At 39.5% G+C, this 25,883-nt stretch overlaps 1 protein-coding gene across 1 annotated transcript in view; it reads right to left on the bottom strand.

Moving 5' to 3' along the window:
- The window catches only part of tnfsf10l (TNF superfamily member 10, like), a 58,963-nt gene extending 38,811 nt beyond the window's left edge, over positions 1 to 20,152 (bottom strand). The window contains exon 1 of the mRNA XM_072376086.1: positions 19,577 to 20,152. Within this exon, the coding sequence (XP_072232187.1) occupies positions 19,577 to 19,834 (258 nt within the window). The 5' untranslated portion in view covers positions 19,835 to 20,152. The remainder of the gene's footprint in view (positions 1 to 19,576) is intronic.
- Between the last annotated feature and the right edge of the window lie 5,731 nt (positions 20,153 to 25,883).

The following is a 25,883-nucleotide window of genomic DNA, read 5'->3' as shown; positions in this document are numbered from 1 at the left end:
ACAGTGGTCTCTCGAACCCTAACCCTCTAGGGTAGCTTCGTGCCTGGAAATATGTATAATAAATGTCAGGATACTTCAAAACGGGTCAGAAGCCCAAAGTGTTGCATTAAACTCAGAGTCAATTCACCAGTAACTCACAATCAGTTACCAAGCTAATATAATCTATCTGCTCGCTGTCAGGTTTTCTTAAACAAAATCAGGAGTTCCTCTATAACTCCTCTCCTCCTGCTGAGCCTGAAGCGGCTGACTGACACTGATTTATCCCTACAATCATACAAACCATATGAACAAATATCAAGACATATCCATTTGCAGGGTTTTTACAAAGCTTGAAATCCCCTTTAAATAGTAATAACCCAAGGAATATCTTTAATGTGACTGCTCTCCTATCTGTCACCAAAGCGAGAACGGATCCTGCACTCAGGATATCATGAGTTCATCCTCAGTTCAGAGCCCAACGATACATTGTTAGTCTTTATAATAACACTGACTCTGAGAACATTACCGCAGCTGTCACTTTCCAATTCCCCTGCTCTGAAACATTTGCAGTTCATTAGAGTTTTAGTAAAACAAACCTTTTAAGGCGCCGTCAGACTTTAGGATTTCAGCAGCATTATAGGTGCGGGCTGTATTCTGCTGTCAGGCTAACATTCAAACACAAATTACAAGTGTCTTCATGACTGGGCCAGACTATGACTTTACACTCACAGGTCCAGATGAAAATGAAGTCTTAATTATTTGATCCATGTTTTCATCTTCAGCTGCTGCCACTCGTATTATGTCACGGTTCTAATTACAGCTAATTAAACACGTTAAAATCAAATGTAGGCTAATGTATGGTAGATTCAAGCTTCGTCAGCAATTTTAAGGAAAATCCAAGTTGTGTAAATAAAGCATGGCATTAACTTAATGCAGGTTTTCACCACTCCTGTTTTTACTTTTTTAGATAAAGGTCACGGTCCTCCCTGTCACATAATCATGTTGCTGACTCTACGATATAAAAATGGAACTGATCCTCTTTATTTACCTGTCGCCATGGTGAAGAATAGCACAAATTGTGAGTCACTGCACAAATCTGTACTTAATCCCGAGTGAACTTACTCAGAGGTTATTTAACAAACCCTCACGAGCTGCTCTGGAATGGAAAACTTTGTGGAAAAGAACCCAGAAGTTCGAATTATGTTTGAATTCTTTCAGATTTTGATGTGACGTCCTGACGTAGCCTGGTTTCAGCTAAGCGAAACAGCCACATGCACAAATGTGTTCATAGAAGCGACGTTACAGCATTGCAGAACGGAATAAGGATTGGGGTTTCGCCACCTAACAAAGCTGGAAAACTACAAGAGGGAAATGTCCACAAACATCATTGTAGCCATTAAGATTGTTGTACTCTTGAATATTTCTTCATTCTTCCTCATGGCAAGCCTTAACTTCTAATCAGCTGAGGAGGATGTTGGGACAAAAGAAACCAAATTGAGCCCCCTTCCCATGCAGATACTGCTAAAGGAACACAATACTACACTGAACAAGTGAAGTAAATAAAAAAAATAAAGAAAACAGCATGCAGAATGAAAGTACTTGGTAGAGATCAGACATCTATATTTGGTGTGACTACTTTACAAGCAGCCAAAGATGGATGGAACCAGTTGTAAAGTTTTAGGGCTGTTGTTAACGTGCATGCTTTCTGCAGTAATGAGACCTGTTGAAAAAAAAAAGCTAAACCAATTTACAGGAAGACTACATAGTCATAGACAGGCAGCAGTTCATTGTACTGACTATGAAGTAGCACAGCATAGACAGTAAGCAACGGTTAGCTGACTGAAATAATGTGGCTCTTCAACTACAGTCAAGACTTCTTTGTCAAAACTAGCCCAAAGCAACTGTTAAAACCTGAAACGTCATTTTCACATCAATCAGTTTGCATGTACATGCAAGCCTCTGGTGTGCTATCTGTGGATGGGTTCTAATACTTCATTTTGTGTCTCTAACTGCAGACAGATGCATGTCACTTTCTATTCTAGGTTTATATCTATGAATCGTTAACGCAGGCAAATGTATATGTGTGTACGTGTACATGTGTGTGTTCATGCTTTTCCCGCTTCATCGTCCCCTCAGGGTATTCGGCTCAACTTGGCAGTTAGCCAGGGTGATGCTGACATTGATTTATTTGTCAAAGCCGTCCGATTCATCCGTGTTTTGTCTTTAATGATCAACAGCTTTCTCAGCAATCCATCATGTTAAAGAGCAATCAGACCAGACATTTTCTGCTAAGGAACCTTTGATTTCCAAACAAAACCGGGGAGAAATAAAGGCCATTTTGATTATGAACAGTGGATAAATTGCGAGATTTTACCTCACTCCAGAGAGCATGCCAAGTTTTGGTCTGGAGCAAAAAGACAGACACTCCTCCCCCACAGGAGGCCTGCCAAAGCCCAGAACACATACATAACAGCTTCCAGGGGAGTATTTTGAAAATCTCAGCCAAAAACACAATCATTAGACAACTGGAGAACAAATACCACTATTTTTTTAAACATGGGTTCATGCAACCACATGAGCTCTGGCTGTGCATCAGATGCCAACATCAGTTTGCTTGAGAAGCAAAACTGGAGAGTCAGGGACGATGAGAGACCTTTTAAAGAAGGGCATCAAATGAAAACCTGCCTCATAGTCCTGACTAGAGGTTACTCAAAATCTCAATATGAGCTAAGTCTGCTGCTCTGCAGTTCGAGTATCAATTTATAAACGTTAGACTGAATAAAAGGGCTTGGGAAATATATCCTTAAATCGGTTTTCATCAGGAAACATGAGGAAGCCCCGACTCCTGCCTAAAGGTGATTAAAAAGCTCCAAAGCTGATTCTCAACTTCCAAATGCCACCTCCTCTTCCCCCTTCTCAATGACTGGCTTGTTTTCCAAGAGATGCAAGTCATCTGTGTGTGTTCTTTGTAAAGAAAAAATGCTAAAGTGCTAAAATATGTGGGGATTTTTAAGGGAAAGACCTAACTCTTTTCTGATTACAAGAACAGAATATTGCCATTTCACACCACGTTTTTGTCAACAGTAGAAGACTGAAAGATCCTTCATTGTGAGCCACAGAGACTAAAGAATACAACTTTGTTTCCATGAAAGTTGGAATGCTGTGCAAACTGAGATATACTGGGATAGAAAACACCTTTCAAATGATGTTGCATGACGTAATGAGTAGTCAGTGTTCTTTTTCTGATTAAATGAGTGTGAATGACTTCACGTCAATTACTGTGACATAAAAGAGCTGCTCTGCTTGCAGCTTTAAGGGTAATTTCATAATCTTGAGTGGGGGGTGTTGTTCTTGAAACATCTTGGGGTTAATCACCATATCCAATCAGAAGACGGCATTCTGTTTTTGTGGGATTCACACAGAGAGATGCACATCACGTGAGTTTTACAGCCTCATGTGCAGAGCAGACAGTGAAGCCTGTAAAAGTTTCCATCTTTCCTGCCTCCATGCATTCAAACGTTGTTTTAGTGCAGAAGTTTTCAGCAAACATTGTTTTAAGCAGATGTTGCAGGTTTAGCAGGCGTTTGTTCTTATTGGGCGAGTCTTTTCAAAACTTTGCAGTCACTGTGATGAGTTGCTGCTTCAGGGTTTCCTTTTGAAGTTTTAAATTGCAGTGGGTATTCTGTAATCTATGGCGATGTGACTATAGCCTCAGGTATTGATTTATTTAAGAAAACGGACATTGAAGCTCTTCATACGGTTGTCTTAAAATCCATCCAAGCAAAGACGCCCATCAAATGCTAAGAGGCATTAATGACATTAGCTTAGTTAGTTCCTACCTTTATGTCCATGTGTGTATTGGGTCTTTTGTCTTCACTGTAAATTATGTGAAGTACTTTGCTTTCCTGTGTCATAAGAAATGTAGTATGTTACCAGCTGTGAGCTTTTGAAGCCTATGATGTGCTAATAGGAAACTTGTTTTACCTGCCAGCCAAAAGCAAATGAATGCATGCACCTTTGTGTTATCTGGGTTGGATGACTGCGTGAGCCAGTATCTGTAGCAGTGTACACAACCCCACACAGTGACAGCACAAAACCACTCCCAGCCTATGCATGTGGAACTATGACCTTTCTTTGTGAGATTTGCTGCTTTGGATTCCTTCCAGTTTAAATAAAGTTTAAAAGCATACAAAAGCAGGGCGGACCTGTCCGCTTTTTCTTTCTCTCTTTCTTTTTAACTTCCTTCTTCCTTGAAACAATTGAGAAAGTTAATGTTTAGTCCGAGGGACATGTAAAGATTGGTGGTGATAAAGATACAGACTGCACGGGTGTCTCAGAGTTTTGTTGCGACTGTAAGTTTATGAGTCTGTGAGCTGCGTTATCTAAACCCGGTCGTGATATTAGTTTTGCTTGCAAGAGTTAGGTTTCTGGTTCCCGTCATCATTCCAAGAATAGTAGAAAGAGAAAAAGAAAAGAAAAGAGAGAAGGATGGCAGAGGTGAAGAAAAGACTGAGAAGAGGTCAGGACTTTCCAGTTTGTCTCTGTCACCTGTGCTCACAATAACAGAAGCGCTTGAGGTGATTGTGGTTTGATGGGATTGAGACGGGGAAATAGAAAGTAAGATGAAAGTTGAGATGAAACAACCACAACATAGAATGGCTAATGGCTTTACTTGGATGGATTGCCATTCAGCGTTTATTGAATTGTATCTAATTGTTACAAACACATTGACCCATTTTTTCAAAAATTGGGTCTCTAAATATGAATAGAAACTAAACAAACTGGACAAATCAAGGCAGATAAACTCTCAGAATCTGCCATGGAAGTATTTTGCCATGAGTTAACACCATATTAACATTTAATCAAAACGGGCAATCTGGCTTTAGGGCTGTCAATAAAAACTTTGTGTCATGAAGACAAGTGAAAACATGATTAGATTCCTGATTTATTCCAACTGTCAAACCCTTTGAACCAGTGAGTTATCAGCAGAGCACAAGCAGGTGATCTAACCATGTGTTCCTCTCAATTTGCAGCCAAACAATCACTTTATTCTAAAAGTTTCTGTCAACCAGAGGTCTGATCTTGACTTGTAAAAACAAGGGATGATGGTGGCTGGTTTTGTGTTGGGTTGTGTAGCAGTAGCGCATTCTGACACATCTGTATCTCTTTAAAGTCAGAGAATAAGTGTTAAAATAGTGCAGTTAGCAAGGTAAGCACAGGCATCATTTTGCTGCCGATCTCTCGTTACCAAGTAAACAAAGGTGAATTCTGCACTTTTTCTGATGGCACACAATCTAACGGTGAAATATGAAAACCCCGATTTTTCCGTCCGCATAGAAACGTTACAGTTGGAGTCAGTAAAAATCTTCACATCGGAAGGTGTTTTCCAAAAGGTTTTCCAAAGAATTCATGCATACGGGGCATCAGGTTCTACCCAACCAGCATACGATTTAGCTTCCTCGCTGCATGCAAGCAAGACCTTATAAAAATATTGAATGTCAAAATGTCAAAGTTCTGTGGATGGTGGTTTTAACACCCACACGACTGTTTGTACTGCTGCAAGATGACTGTTATTCTGTAGGAGACAGAATGATTTGACTTCTACTTATCTAAACTGTTCCAGGTTATTATAATAATATAATACTACAATATAACAATAAATTATATATTGTATATATATACACACAAATATATATATACACATATATATATAGTATATATATATTAAAAAACAAACATCTGTAAGTATATTAGAAGGGTTAACATGATGTTTCCACATTCTATAAACCTTTTTTTCTTTCTTGATCATGGAACCAAACATCACAGAGGTTGCATGGATGTGCTCTATAAAGCAACTTCAGAAGTCTGTATTTTTCCATTTGGCACCTTCTCATTGACATAATGAGCATAGACATTTGGACCTCTACAATACCCCCAAATTAGACCAACCTGCAATTGAAAATGAGCGTAATGGTTTTAATGTGTCATCCAATCTCAGGCAAGGAAATGGCTGGAGATCATTTCTTTTCCAGGTGTGTATTTAAGTAGCCTTTGATTATTTAGCTTTAGCTCTGATTGGATAAACTGGTTTACAGTTCATCCAACAAAAAAAAAATATGTAACCTTTCTTCTTTATGGCACACAACCGGATGATAAAACATTAGGGCCAATAAAGAGAAGATGATGACTAAAGAATACATGGTGAGTTTGATCAAAATGACACAAAGAGAGCCAGCGTGTGCACCGTGGGGTCCTTCAGATGTCCATGGGTGGGCAAGTCCAGCATGGGTGGGCAAGATTGTTATGTAAATGTGCTTTTGTGTGAAGGTGGTGAGCAATTATGACTCAGGAGGGGCCTTGTGGTTGTGTTTTTATAATGACACAAATTGTAGCTGATGTGTTTTCTCTGGTGGGGTCCAGACTTTCCCATAAGAATGGAAAAAAGAAGGGAGCAAGAAAGGAAACTTGAGCGTTTCAGCCGTTCAAGTTATTTTTAAGACAAAGGTTAGAATGACTTTTGAGATATTTAGCTACTCCTTAAAGGGGAACTCCGGTATTTTTAAACCTAGACTTTATTTCTGGCATGAAATACTTTTATCTACTCACCGAGAACAGTTTGGTGAAAGTCGGCGTCCTTCGGAAGATATTTAAATGGTAAATGGTAAATGGACTTGTACTTGTATAGCGCTTTTCTAGCGCTTTTCTAGTCTAACTGACCACTCAAAGCGCTTCCTCAAGATCCATATAATGGAGAGAACGGGGCTTAGACGACGCAGCCTCTAAATAAGGCATTATCTGTCTTTATTTCACCAATACTTTAAGACAAATGAATGAATGAATGCGTACTATTGCTCTGTTAGCTCATAGCTGCTGTGTTGTTATTGCCAGCTATCGGGGGGGCTTATGAGCTGTGCTGGAGCTGTGGCAGCGATGACGTCATCCCATTATCATGTTCTCTATTTTTGGCTTAGTTGTTCTATTCTGTAAAATGCTGCATTTTCTGATTTATAGCATTGTTTTCTGAAATCTTTATAAGTGGTTTGTGAGTTGGTGTTAGTTTAGTTCTTTTTTTGCATCCAGTGTTGTTGTTGCCGCTGTAATTCTGAAAGATGTTATACTCTTACACTGTAATCAGTTGACATGTATTCTCTTTTCTTGAATATTTTTGACAAAGTGTGACTAAAGTGCTCTTACATGTGAAGTTTTGACCTAATAACCTAATAAAAAAATTAATAAAAACACATCAGTCTTCCATTTTACACGTTCAGTCATACTCTCTTAAAATGACACGTTTTCTGTCCACAGCCATTTCATCCACTTAAAGTTTGATCTCGCACGCATTTTCCCTGTGGTTTCTCTTCCTTTTCTTTTATGACATCTTTTACTCGTGACTAGAGGTTTACAGCACAATGATGCGAGCTTTTCTTACTTCTTCATCTTTCTGGTTTTCATTGTCAAACTGGCTTTGAGAATTTATTCTGACTCCTTTATTTCAACGGTGCCTTCATCTCACAAGTGAAAGTCTCTCTTAGAGCCAATGGCTTAAGTGAACGTGTCTGCTTTATTAGCTGACTTGCAAGGCCAAAGGTTATCATGAGCTGTCATTGCCCCTATGATTGATCATGAGGGTGCAAATCCCTAAATGGGACCACATTAAAGGCTCGGCTTACTTAAAAAAGAAACAAGCTTCAAAGCTGTGACAGCGGTTTGCAGATAGAATAAATCAGACAGAACTTGACTGGTGTTTGCTTTCAATAAGGTGAATCAAAACAACACATAACACCCCGTAAATAAAGGACTGGCTTGAGCATGTGTGCTGTTTGATATAACGTTTCTGGATGACAGGAAATTATGAAGAGGATGTCTTCCAAACACTCTCCCAGGAATTAAAAAAAAAAAAATCTCCAAATGTGTTGCTGGTTACAGTCGTGACTTGGATCATTCCAGATTGATTTAGTAAAACAGATTTATTGCATGAAATACAATACAAGGCCACACCCGTGTGACACCACTGAAAGCCTTTTCCACAGCTGTTTTTGTAGATGTGCTGTAATTTCGCCATGCAACCATGCACTTGTGCAACGTTTTGGGACATCTCAAACGTTTCATGTGAGGTGCTGAATGCTGCTGGAGCTGCCCAACATGCCCATTTGCCAACTCTTAAAGGCTATCTTTCAGATTTTCATATTTTTCAGCCAATTGAAAAGCTTTTTTTGCCAATACGAAGGCTTTGTGGTCATATCATTGCTTGAATCGAAAAAATAACATTTTATATGGACCGCAACATGTGATAAAGCTTTTATAAAATAGTTTTCCCATGTTGTTACATTGACAAGTTCCACCTCAACAACATGCTCAAGAAAAATTTCCCCATTTTGAGACACGAAATGGACACTTTTCTGCCGGTGTGGACCGCTCACACTGCTCACAGGGCTTTGAAATACGAGCTAAAGCTACTTATTCACACACACATACACACACACTCGCACACATGTAGCATTTTCACATTTCATGCATCAGGGGTAACGTGGGGTCCGGTTTCTTGGCCAAGAATTCTCTTTCCAAAGATTTGGTGTCATAAAACACACTTCTGTTTCAGGATTTCATTAAAGAAATTTCCGAGTTCATTTCTATCCTGTTTAAAGTAAACCTTTACCTTTTGTTAAAATGTTAAAAGTCTAGAAGTACCTTGGCTGTACCCTCTTTTCATAATATTTTTTAAACCAAAACCACGATTGGAAGTATGTTTTTCATAATATTGATGCAAGATTTCTATCTCTTTTACAAGAGGCCAACAATCCATGTATCGATTTCTGGAAATTGGACTTCTGTCTCTTTCTTCAAACGAGTACAGTGTGTTTATATTCTCCCTTTGGAAAGTCTGGAAAGGATTAAGAGGTTTGATTTAGCTCTGCAAAATAAAGTCAAATTGGCCTGAAATTCAGACTGGATTGCAATCATTAATCATGTAAACAAGAGAAAGAGGTTAATGACGTTTTAATTACTCTATTCTCCACTTCTCCCCTTCTTAACCTTATGCACCCTGCGACGAGTGAAGTTTAAAGTCCAATTTACTCGAGAGCCAGCACGTCAGTGCTGTGATGCTGTAATCTCGCGTTTGAGCCAATATATTTTCTCTGTGTGCCTCGCACACTTCCAACATTTAGCAGAGAAAATATCTAACAAAAAATGGCATTACTCAAAAGTGGAGGCCTGAAGGGAAGCTTTGACTGACGGCGTTTTTTTTCCCAGAGCTTTTGTTATAGTTTTCCATTCAGCATCCGCGAACAAAGCCAAATGTTTACTCAGAGGTTGATTCATTGATTCATTGATGACTTATATTCTTTCACGTCCAAGAACCTTACAAAGTTGCGAGGAAAGGGGCCAAAAAAATTAGCTTCAGCTTTGAGTTCCTGAGGAAGTGGAACATCAAGATCATGATTTTTTTTTCTTTTTCTAAAAGTCCAAATCCTTTGATAATAGGTTTGCGGTTCCTCACGTTCAATAAGCCATGAGAAAAAGACAAAGGGTCGGCCAACATTAAGGTTTAAGGAAGCAGCTATTGTGGACATTAAACATGAGTAGGTTAAAAAAAGATTTGGGAGAGATAAGAGGAAGGTGGAGAAGAATTCATTGGTTGTTTAATTGGTACAGAAACGAGATCTGACAGGAGGCAATTCTCATTACTGAGAGTCAAAATGCTGACATCTGAATTAGAACAAGTATGCGAGGTAGAAAAATAATAGAGGATACACGCATGGTCTGACACTTACAAGACCTCCTCTTTGTGCCAGGACACAGAAGGCTGACCATCCTCAATTTAAAATCACGTTAAACTAGTTAAAGACATTCCATCCAGTCATACACTGGTTATTCAGGTAGCAAACACATTTATGCACAAACACCTCTATTTACCTACAAGAGTAAAAGTACAAACTCCCTTAGTTCCCTTTCTTTCTGTCTAATACACAAGCTTACATCAGTTTTTGACTGTTGCATATATGAGATGCACAAAAGAAAAGAAAGAAAATCAGATAAAGTGACAACATCTATGTTCAGATACAACATCAACGTTGGCACGTCTATAGACCAAAGCCGCGGCCATAAAACGTTTAAATCTGAACCGATCGGCTGTTCTGTTGAAACAAAACAATCAAACTGTTTATTCAAGGTTATCAATTTAACGCTGGAGAAAATCCAGGGTTATACACCACATCCTTCAGCGCAACCGGATAAACAGTTTTTCCCCAAGAAATTCCCTCATGCTTCCATCTGACATATTTTCCTTCTGCGGCTTTAAAGGATTCCTGACTCCATATGATGGTGTTATGCTAATGCAGTCCTGCTGAACATGTGTTTGATCTTTTTGTCACAGAACATTAATCATGTTCAGTTTTCTTCATAGAAAAAAACCCCCCAAAACAACGTGCTTAATGTGCTGCCATCGTGATTTAAGCACAAAATACATGATGCTTTCATATCATTTCATTTCGGTGCCTATTGTGTGTTGATGTCATTCAACAGTGATGAGAAGCGGTCGATTAATCCTTAAAGTCAACCCACATTCTGGTTACAACCTGCTGGAAGACACTGAAGCCATCGCGCTGCAGCCAGGTGAATAAAAAGATGTAGAGTACGTCTGTTAGGAGCCTGAGCTTCTTAAGATGTTATGAAGTGCATTTATCAGCACTTTATAGTGATGTTGACTGAGCAAACAAAGTGATAACACACAGTTCCAGCTGCTGAAACACACACACACAGCTGTGGCTACATCCTAATGAGCATTCCGACGTGAGAACACAAATATCCTGTTTTGTCAAGCTGTTAAACCAAGGTCTCTCACGTGTGTGTGTGTGTGTGTGTACATCGGTACTCAGGATATAATGCATAGCAGCTCACTCATCTCCTGCTCTGTTGCTGTTGTACTCACTCCATCGTTTCATGCTTTGCTCCTTCCTTCATCGCTGCTCCACTCTTCCACGATTTATGGGACTTTTTTGGGTGAGGAAATGTTACATGTTTGATAAAAACACACCAAATTTACTGCTTTTATTTCCTCTGTTGTCCTCGCTTTAAATTTCTGCTCTCCAGAGGCTTTTAAATTCACGGGCGGTCGCGGTGAGAAAAAGCCGGCTATCGGGGGGGGGGCTTATGAGCTGTGAAAAAAAGCATTTAACGGTTTATTTGTGCGTTTTTTTTGCGTCATCATGGACAGAAAGGAAACAGCTTTTTAAAGATGATGATAACAGACACATTGTATTGTGGACTCAAAGACCATTAGATACATAAATTAACTATAATGATGAACATGAAAGACATTCCTGGCGTAAAATCTAATACTGAAACATTTGAAATTGCTCGTGGGGATGTTAAGAAAAAGAAAAATAATCTGATTCCTGAGTTATGTTTTGTTATAGTATGACTGTTGGTCTGCTTTCGGTCGAATAAAAAAGTGTACATGAGAAGTGTAATTACAACAATACTTTGGCCACTAAAGTGGGAGAAAATGTGCAATACAGCCGCTCGATGAGGCGATTCTCCCATTGCAATCGGTTTGACTAAGGATTTACTGCAGATCCCTCAGAGAGTCAAATGGAGATTTCCATATCAAAATCAGACTACAGCTATGGTTGGTGTTTGCAGGGTGAATAAGAATAGAGCATGCCCAATGACAGCCTGCGAGAACAATGGACCAAGTCTGCAGATCATCTGCAGAACTGATCTGAACAAGGTGCGACTACACCTTGCACAAACAAGCTGGCAACCTAATTGTTCTGTATGAAACTGTCATATCTGTCCTGGATTAGTGAACCCAGGACCCTAAACTTTTAAAGGACTATAATATGGCTTTTTCCAAAGGTATCTTTAGACTTTGTTGTGACTCAGAATTTTCATCAAAATTTAGACTTTGTCAATGTCTGAGCAGTACACATGAAGCTTTGTTCAAAAAGAAAAATAATTCAAATGTAACTGTAAAATGCAATCTGTATCTGATTAAACTATTAATTCATTTAAAAAATGAAGACCCGAAGAAACAATAGGCGCGAAAATACTCTAGATTGCATAAAAGTTACGCTAATCCTGAAGTACGTGCTAGCTTTTCAAACTGAAAACTGTTATTAAACATGTGGGTCTCCTTATCCTTCTGTGTGTATGCCATAGCGCAGTGGGTTTAAACTTTTTAAGCATTCAAATCCAGCCTTCTTCCTCCTCTGTCACAACTGTCTCTTTCAACTCTCAGATCCCGTTTCTCTTCTTACCTCCCTCTCCTCTCTTTTTCTTCTGATCCCTGCATTCCTTTTCATCCTCATCCAAATGACCTGGCCATGAAAACAGTGAGCGTGCCTGCAGGTCCGTGCACGTCCGTGCACGTCCGTGGACACCACACTGTTTCTCATGCACAAACCTCATGTACTTAAGCTAGCAATCACTGCACTGGTAAAAAAGGTCACGGTGCTGTATCCTTCATGGAAAGCTTCTTTTTTCGGTGTTAAAGTGACTTGTATCAAAAGAATGTCGTGTTAAAGTAAACCTACCACCCCCCCACACACACGTTTTTTTTCAGGTTGAGAAAGACCTGAACTGTTTTTGTCCTTTAACTGACATCATTTTGGTCTTGTCTTTTTAAGTCAAGTCGCTAGGAAATTAGGCAAAATTGGCCAAAATTCAGCCAATAATCGCACATTTAAGCATCTTGCGTCATTCTGTTTTTCTTTTTGAGTTTTTAAATCGATGCAAGCTTCTCAGCTTCTAAACTCTTGCCTCGTAAAAAGACAATAACGGATTGTGTCACTCCTGAAAAATTCGTCCCACCCTTAAAACTGACTGTAACTCGATTCTGCGATGTGGACCCTCAAGCATAACACACAGAGACTACAGGGGGGCGGGAGGTGAAAAGACACAGAGCGAGAGGGGGAACTGTGTATTTTGGCAGTCGAGTCTGCTATAGGCTGCGGGTTAGTTATAACTGCCTTTGAACTAAATCTAGTAGTGAGTATTTGCAGCGACAGATTTGATTTTACTCCAAATTGTTCGCTAATTTGTGTATGCGAGTGTGTGTGTTTGTACATGTTGAGAAACGCCTATTCCTCCCACGCAAACACACACCCTCTTGCGCACACACTGACAAAAAAACACATCACATATATCACTCTCACACACACTTGGGTATTCTTGTTAGGCCAGCCACTGTTTTCTTTGATGGTAATTTTATCGTTGCTTTCACCAATAAAACAAATACAGCAGAGAACGTATGTGTTCACGCACCCTCTCGTGTTCTGTTCTACGCGGGTTGCGTCACAAGCTGGCAAGCTGCTCTGGCTTTGTGTGTGAAGTGAAACCTAGATGCAAATAATTTCTATCGGTTATCTTTTCCAATCAAACGAGCTCAGAACAAAACGATTCCCGTTCACGTCTCTGCCACTCCTACAGAAGACGTCAATTCTAAAGCTAACGCCAGACAACATTCCTGGTTTAATCCTCGACAGTTTTACTGAATGTCTGTTACTCTTTTTCTTTTTTCTTCAACTGACGCTGCCTAGAAGAGAAAGAAAATGGAAATTCCAGTTACTTCGTTAATGATAACAGGGAAACTAAGCGATTTTTGTCTCGATTAGGAAGTGCGATGTGAACAGAAAAGGCAAAACTGCATTTATTGCTTTTAAAAGCACCATTGTTCAGGTGAGAAACTGAACAAAGCTGTGGAATCATGGCTGCAGTCTTGTTAATTGAAGAGCCTGAAGCGTTTGACACGGCTGCTGGAAGGTGAACTGCTATCACATCAGATTTCCTGCTCTAGTTCGAGCTCTTGCAACACTTAAACTGTTGAGCCTCAGCGCTGACACCTAATCCCTCCCACAAACCTGATGTAATTCTAAACCTGAACCCTAAGCTACTGTAGGCCAGAAATATTTTGATATTTTCATGATCTTCTAATGTTTGGAATTCAGCTGCTCATAACAAAGACAAAATCCTGATAGGATCTATACACAAACGCACACCTCTCTCATGCAAACACAGGGAGAAATGACAAATTTGCGGGTCTTATGGGTTAAACAGACCACACGCACATCCACATTAAGTGAAAACAGTGTTAATCAGACCACACACGCACATACATACTCCCACGTGCACACAAACTGTGTATTGTTGCATGTAAGGGTGACTCAGAGTCTATCAGTGAACCCAAACAATAACAAAGTGAACCAGTGATGTGGAAGGAATGGAATGCCAATCACACACACACACACACACGATTACCCATAAAAGCCTTAACTTAAAAACTAATAAACACAAACTGTATAAAAAAAACAACTGCTGTCGGTCACACACGCAACTCTACATAAATACACCCCCAACCTATGTCTGCAAACTCAGAACAGAGCAGATCTGTGTTTCTGAACATATGTTCTTGTTTGCTGGTAGAACAGTAAACACCAACTACAAATCTACAAGGTCATAGATCCAGGAAGTCATTAAATACGGGCATTAATCAAGTCTCACTGCAGCCTCAAGAAGCAATTCACTGACACTGGAACTGAGACCTGGCTCATGAAGTTTCATTCTCTTCCCTCTGTGATTAGTTATTCATCCACTACCTCATAATCATAAACAGTAAGAGATGCCACTTCTCCTAATTCAGTTTGCGGCCCTGCTTAATTTTTCCTTTTTTTTTTTAATTAAAAAAGAAAAAAGTCGAGCTGACGACTGTAACATACGTCAACATGTAATGTAATGTAATATGAGCTCTCCAAAGTGCTTCCAGCTGAAAATATTACAAGCTATAACTTTGCATCAACCTTTCAAGAAGTTTTACTGAAAGCTGGGCTCATGTGGACAGTGAACAGCTGATCATGAGTAATTCAGCCACCTCAGTCTGGACACATTTCTCAGCAACAACAAAATTCCTTACAGGGCTCCCAACTCATTAACCCCAGTGTCACGCTATTAACTTAGAAAAAGACAATTGGAAAAATGCTTCTTTAAGCAAATATTAAGACAAATCAACGTTTTTGAGTAGTAGTTCCCCAGGGATCGAACTACCGATTATCAGCCAACTGCTCTTCCTGAGCTACAGCATGTGCTGTCTTGTTGCACAACATTCTTATATTGAGCAGTAGAGACGGCTCAGGCAGGTTTACCACCACAAATTACAGTATAATCTCTGAAAAACGTGTTCTTCTGAATGGTCGAGCAGAAGATGAACTGATATCGATAAATAATTGCAATACATAATTGATCAATTTGCGATTTGTAGCGATTAAACACACGGAATCACGTGATTTATTGCAATTAAAGAGTCTAACTGCTTTACAACACTTTAAAAAAAAAAAAGGCATCACGTACAGTTTGCTTTTCTTCTATATTTTCCTTTACTTTTGACGGTTCATCATAGGTATCGAGTGAAAGTGTGAAAATTTCGTGTGAGTGCAGCTGTTTTGAAAAACTCTCTAAAATCTATATCTATTCAAATTAAAGTGAAATATGTGGCAACATTTCCAAAGTGTTGAACACACAGCAGCTGAGCAGACATGGACACAGCCGAACATAAACATTTTACATAAACATTTCCATCACGACATTTTTTATTGCGTCCCTGTTTGCCAGCGACCTACAGAATCACCAAGGACATATGTAACCCTTAAACATTGTGGGGGAAACCCATAAATAAAAGGTTTCAGCGGCTGATATATAGCCGCTACTTTTGGATATGATTTGGTATGATCTCACACAACTGTGACTAACGATTCAAATCCCTAGTGTACCTTCAATAACCTGTGAACTATAAACACACAGTACAATATTAATATATTTCATTTCAATATATTTCATTCCCTCAGAGGAGCTTTAAGAGAGGAAAAATAATTTATTTGACACAAAAACCAAGGCCCTGAATCCCTTCAAATTACAGGAAATGCTTCATGATTTCTGATTGTAATTTACACTTTTGATGAGGTTCACACAGACCACGAATGACCACGTGTGTGACATCACAAACGCTTATTTTCTGGACCCGATGATGTAGTATGTGGGATTCCTTGGCTAATTCAGATTTAAGATTTAAAATGTCGGAGGGGGGAAAAGTGACCAAAAAAAAGCTCACTCCAACTTCCTTGTTTATTGTCAGAACGGCTGCATGGTGTCACTGTCCATCTCCCACCTCATTCTAGTGCTTTTGAGCTAAAAAAAAAGAAGAGAATAAACCGGGATGTGGCTTTTCTGTGAAATAGCTGTAGATGCAACTAAAACCCCAGTGTTCATGTTAAGAGGAAAGAGTTGGTTTGCATGATGAGCTTCATCCAGCTACAGAGGGCACACACTGTGTTTACTCGCCACAGTTTGCTTTTATTTGAACACGGCGGCTCTGAGGCCACACGAGAGAACCAGAGAATTCCTCTCTGTGCAATGTTGATTGTTCCAAATATCTTTTGTCTTAACCAGGCTGGCATGGTGTGTTGCTGCACCGCAAGCAAAAGAAGGGCCTGTTTCCAGATTAAAAATAGCCAGCCTTCACATGAGAACATGGGGATTCCCCCCCTCCCCTACACAAACACACACACACATATATATATATATATAACCATATTTTTCATCAAGTCTTAGTCCAGTATGTCTCTAAACTGCTCCTTAGCAAATTCCTGCTACCTCAGACATGGAGATTTAAATCAAGTCATTAGTTAACCTTTTTTTTCAGTGACACGCTTACACAATCACTTGTCATCTCAGCACGAATGTAATTTAAGACTCGTCTCATCTAAGTAAGTTATTTCAACAGTTAAATACCCTGCTGTGGGATTTTCATACTATGTTAACTGGAAGTAGACATAGGCAGAGTGTCTTTTTCTCTTATTACCATAAAAAAGATTGAGTCTTTGGTTGAAAATGTGAATAGAAAAAAAGAAAAGACACAAAGTAGCCTCTTAAGAAATGGTCTCCATGGAAGGGTGGCTGTCAAGAAGCCATTCTTAAGGAAGGGAAGCAGGGAGAAAAGGCTGAGCTATGCCAAATGGCACAAGAAGTGGACTGAAAATCAGTGGCAACAGGTCTTATGGAGGGATGAATCCTCCCCAGAGCCCGGACCTCAACATTATTAAAGCAGTGTGGGATCATCTTGGCAGAAAATGGAACAAAAGGCAGCCAACATCCAAAGAAGAGCTTTGGAATGTCCTTCAAGAAGCCTGGAGAACTATTCCTGGAGACTACTTAAAGAAATGACAAGAAAGAGGGTTCAGGCTGTGTTGAAGAACAAATATGCTCATACCAAATACTGATTTTTAAGCTTATTAGAATTTAAACAAACTGCTTTGGCCTTTTATACCTCATTCCCATTTATGTTTGCAGATCTGAAGAAATCGCTGCACATATTTCTTGTTTTATAAGGGGTGACACAAGGCTTTTGTAGACAGATGGAGGTTGTGTGCATGAGACTTGTTCTCAAGGCAAGAAATACTCCGTAGCGATGCCTGAGCTAGGTCTGGAGACATTATGTTAAGTCAGATGCAGAAATTATACCGTTTTGCTTACAGCCTGTTGAGGATGGCGGACTTGACAGTATTAATGGGTAATTCTTGCACTGACCAGTCCCACGTGTAATTGGAAGCATCTCCAGTAGCAACCAAAACAACATACAAATTAACAGTAAAAAGAGCACACAGCAGCAAAAAGCATCAACATGTGCGCTCACTCACGTCTTTAGACTTTGTGCACAGACATCCAGTGTGTCTGATGTGTATATTTGCAATCTCGCACACAGCCCCTCCTGATAATCTGTAGAAAACTTCAGGGATGAGATCATTTTTCTCTTTGACAGCCGTTTTTTTCTTGAAGAGATGCACAAAGTGGAGTTGCATTATAAACGGGCCTCTTGCTGGAATTCATGCATAGTCAGGAATGTGCTTTAGTCCTTTTATCCTTGTTGATTTATATAGACCTACCGTTAAAGAGGATCAGAAACCATGCAGCACCTCTTGCTGCAAACACAGCGCATCAGCACAAACACCTCATACCAACTGTCAAGCACGGTGGAGGAGGGCTGATGATTTGGGCTTGTTGTGCAGCCGAATCCACCATGAACTCCTCTGTTTACCTAAATATTCTGGAGCCTAGTTTGACGCCATCTGTCTGACAGTTAAAGCTTGGCTGGAACTGGTTCTGACTGAAATGCGAAAGAGTATTTCTTAAGAAACACTGGAGAAAAGGGTGTGCTATCGCTACCATACCTATCATATCATACACTACATTATTACTTCAAGTTATTGCTGCTAAAGATGTTTCTTAAAGCTATTGATTCATGGGGTGTACTTAGATTTGTCTAGTCTGCATCTGCATTTTTGCTCAGCTTTTGTTCATAAAATGAAGACACACTTCATTATGTCACTTGTTGTTGCTTATCTCTTTGTTTTTATCTCCTTCTAAGACCTGGTGAGGACCAGTTGATATTCTATATTTTCTTGATAAGTAAAACCTTAGAACTGAAGGTGGGTGTACTTTCTTTTTCTTTCCATGACTGTATTTAATTGTGAACCTCTGTCAAACTCTAACTGGTAGCTTATCTCTCATGTTTTCTGCCTCTGTGCAGTCACAGCCCAGATGGGAGCTTAAAAAGTGAAGAGTTTGTCTTTCCCTGCAGGGATTCACTAAATTGCATGTTTGTAAGTAGCACATCTGACCCTAAAACAGGACACATAAACATGTATGTTTTCACTATCTGTGACTCTAGCATTGACAGAGGCAAAGCCTCTAAGTTTTTAGTGCAAGCAATCAAACCTAACATGAAAATATCGCTACCCAAGAGCAAAACAGAGAAAGTCGTCCTTCCGTCTACTGTGGACACCATATTTTTTTATTTGAGAGTTACAGCGATATAGACATACTGCAGATATATTGCCAATACATTATTATTTCAGAAGATAAAAATGGTATAAATCAAATCCCAGGGGGCTGGCCCACCTCAATTACTGACCTGCATATTTCACCTCTGCACATAACATCTGTAACCTACTTAAAAGCAGATCTGCGCTGCAGCCTCCCCTTGCCCAAATGGATCCAATATGTTTCTCCATACACGCAGTTAAACTCATTTTGTTGGACGCACGCTGGCAGACAGAGTGACAAGCAGCGTCGTCTTCCTTCCGTGGTTGATACCCCCAACCACTCCACGTTTTTTAAAAAAAAAACAAGACCAGTCAGGCAAAGGTGTTTTACAAGCGCCTGACAAGTCAAACAGCGAGACCAACTTCACCCAATCTCCTTCCAGTTATGAATTACACCCAGAAATAAACTTTTACGCAGTTTCTTACAAAGTGCGCCACATAGCCAGCAAATACACTTAAACATTTCTGTGGTTCAATTTAGTTTTATATTTTTTGTATTGCTCAACGCAGAAAAAACCCTCATATTTAACACAATTTCAGAGAGTTTCTCTGGCGTAGCAACAATATCAGTCTATGTGTGACATTTAACGCACGCTGGGACTTTTTTCAAGAATTTTCCGTTTGGCTTTCTCTCTCTCTGGGCGACAGAAGTCCAACAATAAAATAAAAAAAAACGGTTTAATATACAAACTCTACTGTAAACGCAACAGGAAAGCAGCTCTTACCTGTGATATGGACATGTTCAGGTAGACAAAGAGCCCAGTGGTGGAGGCAATCTGCAACACCACCACCACAATCACCACCATAGCCAACCACATCTTGGACGGTTTGTCTTTGCGCCCCGTCCCGCTCGGACCGCCGGTCGGAACCATCATGTAGGTGGTGGACTCGCTGCTCACCGATCTGAAATAATCCTGGTGCTGCTGCTGCTGCTGCTGTGCGCTCGGAGTGGCCATGGCATTCCCGACGCATGAGTAGAGCATAAAACCAAGGGAAACGCGCAAAACAACAACAGCCCCCACAGACTTCACCGACTAAGCGTAAATTGGAGTGAAATTAGATTTCCATGCGTCCGCCGGCCAGAGGAGAAGCGTTCACATTCGGAGCTCAGCGGGAGAGGCGAGGGGAGGAGGAGAGGAGCGAGAGCTGAGAGTTAAAGTTCGGCTGTGTCCATGTCTGCTCAGCTGCTGTATGAAGCGGGATTGGAGGAGGCAGCTGGACTGGTGGGCTGGAAACCTAGGGAGCGCAGCAGAGAGGGGCAGGCTTAACCTCTTCATCACCCTGGAGCTGCGGAGGAATGCGCCCTCACACATACGCGCGCGCGCACACCACACACTTCGCTTTTTGTTTCAACGTTGCTCACAAGGCACGGAACACTTATGCCACACACTGCCAGAGCACATAAACAACATGGAATCTCTGAAAAAGAGATAGTTACTAAATGCTATCATTGGACTTGGAGCGCTGCTCCCACAATTTCCAGTCAGAAAGTTCGAGGGGCAATGCTTTATTTTAGAGCTCACCAGCTTCACCACGAGAAGTCGGAATATTCACACTTAAATCCTATTGTATTTCATTCTCATGTATTGGTTATTTAAGTGAAAGAAATTAGATTTGTGGGGAATATGGTTGTTTTTCTGTAACATGGCTCAGTCCAAACCGTTTCTGCACCACAAACACTTTTCAATTCTACTTTCTCGGTTAAACTTGAATCGTTTTCTTTTTCTTTTCTTGACCAGCTGTATCATGATGTGCTTCTTTTCTTTGTACGTGCGTCTGGTCCGTGGTTTTTTCAGAGCAGTATAGGTGCTTGACTCAGCTCTAGACTTACCTGACAGAGGGCGCTCTTTTCTTTTTTCTAACCCTAAACTCTATCTGAGATGAGTAACAGAAACTCATCTTAGATAAAGAATGATCAGTTTGATTGATAGATAATCATCTTTAAACGATAAATATTCGTTCAAAAGAGCAACTTTGGGCAACTCATACAATGTGCAGCCCAGTGAAATGATTTTCTTAACCTTTATCAGATATTTTATATCCATTTGACTTCGGTGTGTTTGTGAAACAAACAAAAGAAGTAAATGGATTAACTGGACTTATTTAACTAGGGTTGGTTTAAGTACACATGAGGAGTCAGTGTCTTACCTTCAGCAGACAGCAGTCAGAGAGCTCTCAGTTTAGAGAGCCAGGGAGAAATTCTAATGGCAGAACTAAGCTAACGGTTCAGCAAATTTTCACCATCTAAAACAACTCAAATATGAAAAAAAATGTGTTATGGTAGGTCGAACAAAAGTTGCACTGTGCAGTTTCCCACTGTGCTATATTTGCATCAGATGGTTGTTTATCATCACTGCATTTTCTCAACAGAAGAACATAGACACGTGGAACATTCATGGAACATCTGGATAACATTTATTCTTCGGTTAGGGAAGTGTAGTGACTAAGTCTGATGCAAATGTGACACGGTGTAAAACTCCACAAAATAATCCACATAAACCATCGACTTTGATCTTTTGGTGGCGCGGTCTGAGGAGCAGTTAGCTTAGCTTAGCTAGCTTGTTCACCCTCCCCATCTCCAAAAGGATTTTACAACACATGCTGTACATATTAGTAAACTTTAAAAAAAGAATATGCCTTTAAATGAAGATGAATCCAATACTGCTATGTGAGCTGAGAGTGCATATGTTAGATCTACCTGCTGCCTCACATTCCCCCAAATTAGCACCCGTTTGTTGGAAGACTTTTGCACTTGACCGCAAATTGTGTTGATGCGTGGGCCCAGAAAGTAAAAAACATTTTAAAAAATGAATACATAAGCCTTGTAGACACTCTTGGCATCAGTTAGCAAATACACAACATAAATCTTGTACTTATTTAGGCTCTCAAAAGGGAAACTTAATTTCCTGGTAAAATGGCTGCAATTAGAGACCCACAAATTTGAGTAGCCTGGTTAGCATTAAACAAATGATAAAGGAGTAACAAACTGCTACTTAACCATTAGTTAATCAGTATGCAGATTATGTAAACAGAATTATTTGTTGATGGTTATTTAAGTAAGAGATAACTGCGGACGGAATCAGCAACATGATTAATTGTTTTCCGTAGTGAACCATAAATTAATGATTAGTTTATGATTATCTTTAATCAATCTTCATTTTCTCATACTTCTTCATGAGTCTCACTGAAAGTTAAGCTACTTACTGACTTATGGAGAACTAAAATCATCTGCACTTCATCTGTTCTCTTGTAGCTACTCAAAATTTCACATAACCCTAAACTTATTGTAAAAGTTACCTTCATTGTATGACAACAAAACCAAAAAAAAGAGCCAAAAGCTCTGTCTCCAATAACAGAAAATACAATGTCTTCATCTTTTGGACAATTGTTGTTTTTTAAAATCCATTTTCTGCCATTTTATACCAAACTTGAAATACATTTTGATGCACCAACCACTCGATGATGTGTTGTTGGTGGAAAAGAAATTCTTAACTTTATTTCTCCGTTCTCTCTTTGAATCTCTGTGTTCTCTGAGCTGTAACCCGTGTTTGTGTGTATGTCTTTGGTCAGTTATAAGGCTTTACAATGTTTGAGAGCAAACATTTACCCAACACCTTCCAGTTTACCTCCGCCACAATGAAATATTTGAGCTTAAGCTTACAAAAGCATAACAGAGCAGCACTTGGGTCACTGGAGATTTATGATGTCACCCAGTAACGAGCGCAACTCTTGATTTCATTGGCATGCGCAGCTAAAAAGAGGAAACTTGCATGTCAACCAAAGCCTCCACCCTTTGTTCAATAAACATAATACAGAGCATTCTTTTAAATGTCTTCTATTGTAAGTTATTTCTTTGTCTTTAATGTCCCCTTTGTCTGTTTTAACAACAGGACATCTGATTACCTGATTATCCTGATTACAAGTTATCCACTGTTCTCTGTCCTTTTTGCTCTGTTGAGGAGTAGATGGCACTTTTTTGTGTGAAACACATCAGCATCACTGTCTGAGACCTTTGCTGTACTTAAAAGCCAACAGTCCAACAAAACTTGAAAGCTTTTTTTGCTTTGTGAAAGCTTTTGTGGGCGTGATCCAGAGAAATGGAGAATGATTTGCAAACAGATGTGAAAGCAATGCATTCCTACTGGGACCTATTTGACATAACCGCACTCTCAGTGCAAATCTCGGTGGCCAAGAGGGACAGAAGGAAATATCACAGCACAGATAATTAATCCCAAATCACTGAAATTCTAAAAGAGAGGTCACATATTTTTCATTATGATGACTTTGATATGGTTTTTAATGTAACTGTTTGAGAGCCTGTTCTGCCACCACTGTGAGGCTAGTCTTTGGCCGGATTGTATTTCAGTGCTGCAAACAGCCAGATGGCCAACATACTTCACAAGAAGCCAGCGTGTAACACCTGCACTGAAATCCCTTTTTCCATGTACAAATATTCTACTGTGACATGCGAAAATCAAATGATCCATTTTTGGTGATAGTGTTGCTGACATGCTGTAAATGATAAACGACTCGGTAAACGATTGTGCTTTTGTTTTTTTTTCAGATTATTGTTCAATCACTTTAAGTATTTTTCAAGTTGAATGCTGCCAGAACAAGTGTCCTGCCAGAGAGAAGTTATCCACGTACAGCATCGACCAGGAACACCTTCCAAAACAATGCCAGAGCCAGATGAGAAGTCCTGTGGGTTTTTGATTCTCTGTCTAAAATATATCTTCTAAATTTCAAGCAAAGCCTGCGGTGTAGTTGGGATTCCAATAGTATAAAGTTACACAGCTGAAAAAGGTTACCCCGAATTTATGGATGATTAGTGGCGAAACTGTAAGCATGACACAAAGAGCGGCTTGGAGCCAGGCTTGACCTATAAGTTTAAAGTAATAGAAACTGCTCAGATTTTTAAAACATAGATGATTATGAATAATTGGTCTTTGAAAAGGTGACATTGTAGGTTAATATAACAGCATTTAACCTTATTCTGAAGATATTTTGAAGGTACTTTGAACCTTAAACATTTGGATGAAATTTGTGACACGATATGACACAGAAGACCAGTTTCTGTTGTTGGAACTGCCGAACATGATTTTGTCCTTATAGACACAAAGAAAAAAAACATCTAAATTACATTGAATACTAGTATTCATTTATTTGGTTTGTTAGTTCATTATTCAAATGACTATGGGATAGATGAGCAGACGGGGCGATCCCCAGCCTGTGAAGTAGATTGTCTTTCATGATACCCTCTGACTTCACTGAGTGTATGAAGTTGATATTTTTGATAAAGTATTTTGTTGATAGCTATTGGATGACTTGCAAAAAAATAGTTATAAAGGCTACATTCAAGTGCCTGTGATAACCTTGGTTAAGTTTGAATTTGTAGAGGTCAAACCCCAGCAAAACTATTCAATACACAAAGCTATTGTTCAGTTAATGTATTCTGCTTTGCAACTTCAACCTCTTTTAGGTTTACGCACCAAATATATTTGATTAGGTGTAGGCAAAGAAAGTTTAGGGAAACCCAGTTTTGGTGACCACATCACATGTTAGACAGCAAATTTCTTCTCTATTTTCTTCACTAACGTGACACGTTCAGGGACTGCAGCACAGAGCAGATAGTGCCATACAACTGCACTAACTCTGAATATGAATGCGCTTTAAATATCCTGCTAACGGACCCATTCTAAGTTTCTTCTCTAGGGCTAAGTTGTTGGTTTTTTTTCTTCTTCAAAACAAAACAACATTTGTAGTTGTTAATATGACTGACCAATGTAGGAAAATAAAACAGAATCTCATGTGGCTCATAGTTTAAACACTCTTAAGATTGAGCCTGCATTCTCCTCTCTGTGGGTGTGCTGATCCTGCTGCACCCTGATTTACTAACTTGGAGACAGTAGCCAATGATACACTCATAAAATGGACTGATTGTTGCACTCAGTGGGTTTGTGATACTGCTCTTCTAGCCTTCTACACATACATTGAATAAAGATGGATATAACACCAGGTTTGATGATATATCCAGATTTTTGTTTTCTATTTCCCAGGTTATTTTATCATGTGGGTACATCCAAAATTCTTTTCTTGCAATGGCGCACTTCAGATTCAGAAGGATTCTTTATCTTAAGTTATTTTTGGATTAAATGAAAGTCCCTAGTGCCTTAAACAGTTCTGGAATAGTTAAGACAGTAGCTGTCTTGTGGTTGCAGACACATCTGTGAGATCAGATTGTACCATGTGAGCAAGTTTAAATTAAATTTTTTTATCTGTCGACCAGTTTTATCCTGAACAAAAAAAAAAACTGGAAAGAATGGTACGAGTTACGTCCAATGTTTTCACCCAAGGAGGCTGGTTGAGAGGCTTGTTTCTCCACTCAAAAAAGGAGTCCCACATTCACAGTCCACATGATCCTGGCACCATATTAAGATTTAGTCAAACTAGATCGAGTAGGAGGTTGGTGAAAAATGTCAGTGCCATCAGAAGTGAGGAAATAAAGTAAACTGCCAAAACTTCTTTCATGTAAGAAAAATTTGAATCCTTTGATGGAATATTGGGAAAGTAAATATTTTCCCATTAAGGTGTGTCTTTATAGCAAGAAAACTTTGTAGTAAAAAGTCATCGTCAAAAAGGGGATTTTTGTGGGGGGGGGGTGATTTTAGTATCTAAAATTACTTGGCAGAGCACAAGTATTGTGGCATATCATCTGTCAACATTGTATTCTGGCATCACGGAAGCAAAACCAACAGAAAGCAAACTTGTAGCTTTGAGGTGGTTGACACACAAATCCCCCTTTTTTAGTTGAGATGGTTTAAAGGCCGTCAAACAGAATTGATGAGGTGGTCATGGAGCAGTAAAGACTTTGGGTTTGGAATCATGTGTGGAATAGTTTTTTTTTTTAGACACAGATATCTTATTATTCAGTTTTTTTCATGGTTTATTATTGTGCTTTTCAGTCATTGCCTGGTTTGGTTTGGCCACCAATTCAGTTCAGCTTATTCATATGACGCTTCAAGGCACTTTAAA

Source organism: Leuresthes tenuis, unplaced genomic scaffold, assembly GCF_036924035.1.
Source record: "Leuresthes tenuis unplaced genomic scaffold, fLeuTen1.0.hap1 SCAF_22, whole genome shotgun sequence".
Classification (NCBI taxonomy): domain Eukaryota; kingdom Metazoa; phylum Chordata; class Actinopteri; order Atheriniformes; family Atherinopsidae; genus Leuresthes; species Leuresthes tenuis.
This window is presented reverse-complemented; position numbering and strand designations above follow the sequence as displayed.